Genomic DNA, 6,533 nt, shown 5'->3' with positions numbered 1-6,533 from the left:
CTGCAAACAGTGCCCGTTTAGAATTAACAAAAATCACATACATACATGCACCGCAAAGGCAAGTGTTTATGTAATGATACACTTTAGTGTATTGCAACTCACCGACTTCCGCGTATACAACATACACGGGGCTATAGATTTACATATTAATTCCTGCATGGGGTTATGTATTAAAGGGGCTCTATAGACGCGTGTCCTGTATAGTATGTACACGCCAGCTTGTCACTCATGAAGTGTGTACACTCGTCGGTGTATATTACGCCTTGCTGCAATCACCAGCCTGCTTGTACACGTCCAGTCTCTACGGTGGTTATGCACTGTGCGTCCATCTCTCTCGGTCTCGCTTGCACAGTCGTCGTGTGCTGGCGCTCTCGTATTGATATTTGACAGCTGTGATGCCACGTAGAGAGATGATCGATCCGTCATTGCCTCCGTTAGTTAATGCACAAAGTAAGCATGTGCAGAGGGTTGTGTCTATGGGGTTATGTGTATCCCATAAAGTTATATGATGTACATCTATAAGCATGTCAGACAGAATATCCAGTCTGTTATATAAAGACTGGATAGACTATAGGGTTACGTGCATGTCGATATAATGTATTGATTATTGACAGTATTGTATAGATTATCGATTGAGCGTTATACATGGACACGAAATACGGGCATGCACACGTCATATGTATTACAATGTTTAACATGTGTTCACCTATAGGTCATAACATTACACACAGCATATATATCAACATGTACTGTATACTGTTATATACTGTACATGTCAATCCACTTTACACATTGGGCGACTGCATTCACAACACAAGGTGCGTAGGTATGGTTATACACATACACGTGAACAGGTTAGAGATCAAACGACAGGGCGGCGCTCATTCCACATTCCTATGACGGAGTAATGTTTTCCATATAACGACCAAAGGGTCACTGTTTCGAGGACTGTATGCACACCACCATCTGATAGGGGTCAGGCAGGATATCCATAATAGGTTAACATCTTGATTCCGCATTCATCTTAATCTACTCTCTTACCACACACACACATACAGAGATCTCCCGGTATATCATATTGGCAGACTTAACACGGGAAGGACTGTTGTTAGTGAGCACCTATTAAGAATCCATGACAGGCGCACGACTGGATGTTGGAGCTAGAGGCACGCCCGCGCCGCCTTTGTATCCCCAGTGCTGATGTTTACACCCGGTACCAGGTACTCCTTTAAGGGTGAGTCGATCTAGGGGCTGGGGTGGACAATGACCCACATATCCGGAGCTCCCATGTCACCTTTAACCAGGCTGTTGGGGGGAAATGCTATTAGCGGGGTGGTGTGGCGAGATCCCACACTCGGCCGTCTTTGTCTCCCTAGAGTTGGTGTTGACCCACACCGCACACCAGGCATTTACACCCGCACACGTCCAGACGCACACACACACGTCCAGACGCACACACACACGTCCAGACGCACACATATCCAAAAGCGCGCGCCGCTGTTGTGACCCCACGTGGCGGCGCACTGACACACACACGCGCCCCCACACACACGCGCGCTGACACACACACGCGCGCTGACACACACGCGCACACGCACGCTGACACACACGCACACACGCTGACACACACACACGCGCGCTGACACACACACACACGCGCTGACACACACACGCGCTGACACACACACGCGCCCTGTGCGTGTGAGTCGGTGCGCGTGCGTGCGTGTGCACGCTCGCGCGCGCACGCGACCCAGCATGCCGTGCGCGCGTTCCCGCGAATTCGCGTCTGGATCGGGGCGGAGAGGAGAGCAGAGACGCGGCCCGTTGCTCCCTCCTGTTACACAGAGACACACACAGACACAGAGACACACACAGACAGACACAGAGACACACACAGACACACAGACAGACAGAGAGACGAGAGTGGGCAGAGATCCACCGAGGGAGAGGCAGGGGCAAGGTGACCGCGAGTCGCACCGAGACAGGCGGAGGGACACGAACAGGGAAACGCGAACGGAGGAGACATCGGGGGCAGTGCAGGGAAGAGACACGAAGACAAGGAGACAGACAGGGGGCAGACGGACAAGGGTATACATATATACGGTACAGAGAGACGTAGGAAGAGAGACACAGGGACAGAGAGACACGCGTGAGACAAGGGGAGACACAACGAGAGAGCCCTGAGACCAGGGAACACATACGGGAGAGCGAGGACAGGGAAGATCCGCACGGAGGGAGAAACAGACAAAGGCAGAGAGACAGAAGGACATAAAGGGTTAAGACAAACGGGGGAGAGATAGGACAGACGGGGACACACACGGACACTGGCAATCGGAGTGACAGATGCATATGTTGGGGGGGAGACACAACGAGAAAGACAGACGCTGAGAGACGGACAGGGCCCATCAGTGGCACGTGAGACACAAGCATATTGACAGGGTGAGAAGGACAGACGGGGGGGGGGGGTATCGGGGAGAATCGCACAAAGACACAACCCATATCAGGAAGTGATACATGCGGTGGCATTGACAAAGGAACAGAGACACGCAGAGCAGCAGGAAGTGATAGCGAGCGCAAGACACTGGGAGGGAGACAACACCGACGGACACGTAGCAAGAGGGACAGCACGGGGACAGACGAGAGAGGCAGCCAGCGACAAGCAGCAAGCAAGGCGAGAGGGGAACAGGCCGGGGGTAAGCACAAGCCACGAGGAAGAGACACGGGGAGACGTGAAGTTACAGGACAGACGAGTAGAAGGAGAGACAGAGACTCTGGCAGGAGGGCAGCGCCTCTAAACCTCGTGCCACCAGAGCATTGGCGTGGACTGGACCCGAGACCGAACCGCAGGGAGAGAGCGACCGCCCCCATCGCACCTCCTGCTGCTGCTCGCCAGCAGCCAGAGCCCCCGAGGCAGGGTCGGTCTCTCGCAGTCACTCACCACCACTCGCCCTCACCACCACCAGCAGCAGCAGCTGCTTCTTCCTCCGCGTCCATCACCACCACCACTACTACCACCAACCACCGTAATCATGAGCAACAACTCCACCGCCGCATTAATCATCAACACAACTCCACCACAACTTCACCACGACAAAAAACTCCACCACCACCTTAATCATCAACACAACTCCACCACCACAACACCACCACCTTAATCATCAGCAACTCCACCACCACAACACCACCTTAATCATCAGCACAACTTTACCAACACGGCCACCACCAGCACTACAACTCGACCACCACCACGTTAATCATCAGCACAACTCCACGATGTTAGTCATCGACACAATTCCCCATTAATCATCACAATTAAACGTTAACCAGAAGCACAACCCCGCCGCCTTCTGTCGCCACTACCCATCCCTTCCCCTCTCACCACCGGCGTTTATTAACTACCACCTCACCTCCACCAGCTCCGTCCTATCACATCATCACCCCGCCATCACAACCTCCACCACCTTCCATCCTGAAACGGTTTCGTCCACCACCACTACCTTCAACAACTCCACCGCCACGATCTGCGCCACCACCATCACCACCATCATCACCATCCCTTCCACCATCTCCACAACTTTCAAGGCTATCGATATTCACATCAGCCACCGTCGCCTTCACCCCCTCCACCACCACCACCGCCTCCACCACCACCACCAGCGCCTTCACCCCCTTGGTCACCGCCTTCACCACCACCAGCGCCTCCTTCACCCCCTCGGCCACCCCCCCCCACCACCCCCCACATCGCCCCCACCTCCCGACCCCCGCGGTTCGCACGGCGCCCCCTCTCGCTCGCCTTCACGGTGCCCCCCTCCCGCTCCCTCCTCCCGCTCCCTCCTCCCTTCGTCTCCCCCCTCGTCTCCGCCGCCAGACCGTGAGGAGGAGGGGAGAGGGAGTCGCGCTCCGCGGGAAGACGAAGCAGCAAGAAGCAGCAGCAGCAGCATGGCCCCCAACAAACACGCCAGCGGCAAGGCCGCCTCCTCCTCCTCGGCCACGGCCTCCTCAGCGCTCGCCTCCTGCAACAAGAAGGCCAGCATGGAGCAGATACAGGCGGACCACGACCTCTTCATGCAGGCGTTTGAGAGTGAGATCCGCCGGGCTCGGGAGACGGGTAGAGGGAGGGAGGCAGGGGAGGGAGAGAAGTCGGTCGGCACCCCCCCCCCCCCCGAGTCCCCCGCGGGCCCACGCGCCGCTTTGCCGGCCGGCGCGGCCAGGCGAGCGCGAGGCTCGGCGGCCGTTGCCGGGCCCCGGTGCCGAGAACTTGAAACACGCGGGGACGACTCCCGCCTCCTCCTTCTCGTGGCTCTCGCGGCGATCTTCCCACTCTCCCCTTGCTTCCTTCCCTCCGTCTTGGCCCTTCCCCACTCGTCTTCTCTCGTCTCTTTTTCTCCCCTATCGCCTCCCTTCTCTTGTATTTACCGTCGATTTATTTCCCGTAACCTTTCATTTTTCTTCCCTCTCTCGTCGGTCGCCTGGTCTTCTCTCCCCACTCTGCTCGTGACTATTCTCTCTCCCGTTCTCTCTTTGATCGCCTAGAAGCTTAATGATTATCGTGTGCCTGTGTGTGTGTTTTAATTGTACATAAACACGCGCGCATATGTATCACGAAACATACAACAACAACGCGACCCGATTGTGGGAAAAGCTCTAGACTGGCGGGGAGGAGGTCGGGCGGTGTATAAAGAGTGTTATTACATTTAAACCGAGTGAGTTTGTGATTGATGATGGGGGTGAATGTTGTTAAAGACTGGTGGTGGTGATGATGATGATGGTGGTTGCGCGGTTGAGAGTTGAGACACTGCGGGGCTGTGTTCGTCTCACCACGGCATGGCCCCGTTCTTTTGTCTATCGCTTGTGTGTTTGCGATGGTGATGATGGCATCGTGATGATGATGGTGGGCGAGGGTGTTGGAAGGCTTTGCTGCGATGGTAGGTAGTGGTTAAAGTGAGTGGTCGAGTATCGACTCCGTACGTCTCACCCCGCCACCCACCCTCGTTCTTTTGTCTATCACTTGTGTGCTTGGGATGATTATGATGGTGGCATGAGGATGATGATGTTGAGTGTTGTTAAAGACTGATGGTGATGGTGGTGGAGTGGCTCTGCTGTTGCTATTCGCGTCTCGCCACGAATCGTCGCCGGTGTGGTTCTTTGTCTTGCACTTTGTGTTGTAGCCGTGGCGAGACGCCGCGTCCCGGCTGCCTCTCGCCATTTATTATTTCATTCCACATCCCTCCGTGCTAAAACATTCCGTGCCTTGAGGTTACGATGTCGATGTGGTGGTGGTTGTTGTTGTGGGGGTTGGGTGGGCTTGGGATTTTTTTGTTTTTGCTCGACACGAGGGCCGTAGAGAAATTGTGGTGCCAGACATGGCTCCGCGTTTTGTTTGTGTAACGTATACACGTTCACACGTGTACACACACGTACGTACACACAGACGCGTGCACACGTACGTTCACACACGTCTGCACGCGTCAACACGTGCATTCACGTGCGCGCGCACGTGAATGCACGTGCACACGCGTGCGTACACGTTCATACACAAGTTCTCACACGTCTGCACACATGTCTACACGTGCACACACGAAAACATGCGGACATGAATGAACACGTTTACACACATGTATACGCGTGTACGTACGTACGTACACACATGCATACATACATTCATAAACACATGAATGCACAGAATGTATATACATGCGTACACATGAATCCACATACGCGGTTTCACGCGCACACACATCAATGCACACAATGATGCACAACTCATGGGTACACGATGCACACAATTTGCATTTGCACCGGTACATTCATTAATGCACACACAACACATGAACGTACACGTTAATACACACCGATGCGCACGTACACACGTGTACGCATTCATACAGTATGCATAATGTATGTACATAGACATTCATTCACACACTCGTCGACACGTACGCACGTATTTCACATTACCCAAGCCATGCACGTTATAACATCATATACACATTGGCATGATAATACTTTAAATATCCATTTACATGTTTATTTACATTGTTCTTGCAATACACCCGCATTGTGTACACACAGAGTATACACTCAAAGCGTAACTTGCACGTACACAGTGTGACATGTTCACGGCTATATGTCCATGCAAAAGACGATCAGTAGTCTTCACATATCTCGTGATTGTTTGTGACACCGACATTATAGGGTACACGAAGTGCGTACACGTGCATTGGTACAGGCCACGCAGTGCGCAATGTGTAGGCAGTGTATGCAGGACGTACACATGCGTGTACTACACACACGTGTGTATTCTAAACAAACAACGTGCACACCCAAAACAACTTAAATACTGTACTGTACATACCATGCACCAGTAAGATCCGCTGCGTATTCGCGTGTACCCATGTGAATCCGCTGCGTTTGCACGCCAACACAATGTTAATGCACAAACACATTACACATGCAATGGGTTGACATTAGTGGAAACACATTGTACACAAACACATAGATATATCCAAAAATCACAGGAAACATTTTCTTAA

The 6,533-nt window shown here is 53.1% G+C and overlaps 1 protein-coding gene across 4 annotated transcripts in view; it reads left to right on the top strand.

Moving 5' to 3' along the window:
• The first annotated feature begins 1,787 nt into the window (after positions 1-1,787).
• The window catches only part of LOC133344679 (polycomb protein suz12-B-like), a 54,475-nt gene continuing 49,729 nt past the window's right edge, over positions 1,788-6,533 (top strand). The window contains exons 1-2 of one of the 4 annotated variants that reach the window (XM_061554740.1): positions 1,788-2,915; positions 3,869-4,081. In XM_061554740.1, coding sequence (XP_061410724.1) covers positions 3,940-4,081 — 142 coding nt within the window. In that variant the 5' untranslated portion in view covers positions 1,788-2,915; positions 3,869-3,939. The remainder of the gene's footprint in view (positions 2,916-3,868; positions 4,082-6,533) is intronic. The other 3 variants (XM_061554753.1, XM_061554747.1, XM_061554762.1) reach the window with 3 other exon arrangements.

Source organism: Lethenteron reissneri, chromosome 3, assembly GCF_015708825.2.
Source record: "Lethenteron reissneri isolate LAM-NWPU_2019-01 chromosome 3, ASM1570882v1, whole genome shotgun sequence".
NCBI classification, from domain to species: domain Eukaryota; kingdom Metazoa; phylum Chordata; class Hyperoartia; order Petromyzontiformes; family Petromyzontidae; genus Lethenteron; species Lethenteron reissneri.
Note: the sequence above shows the minus strand (reverse complement) of the source record. Positions and strands in the feature narration are given on the sequence as shown.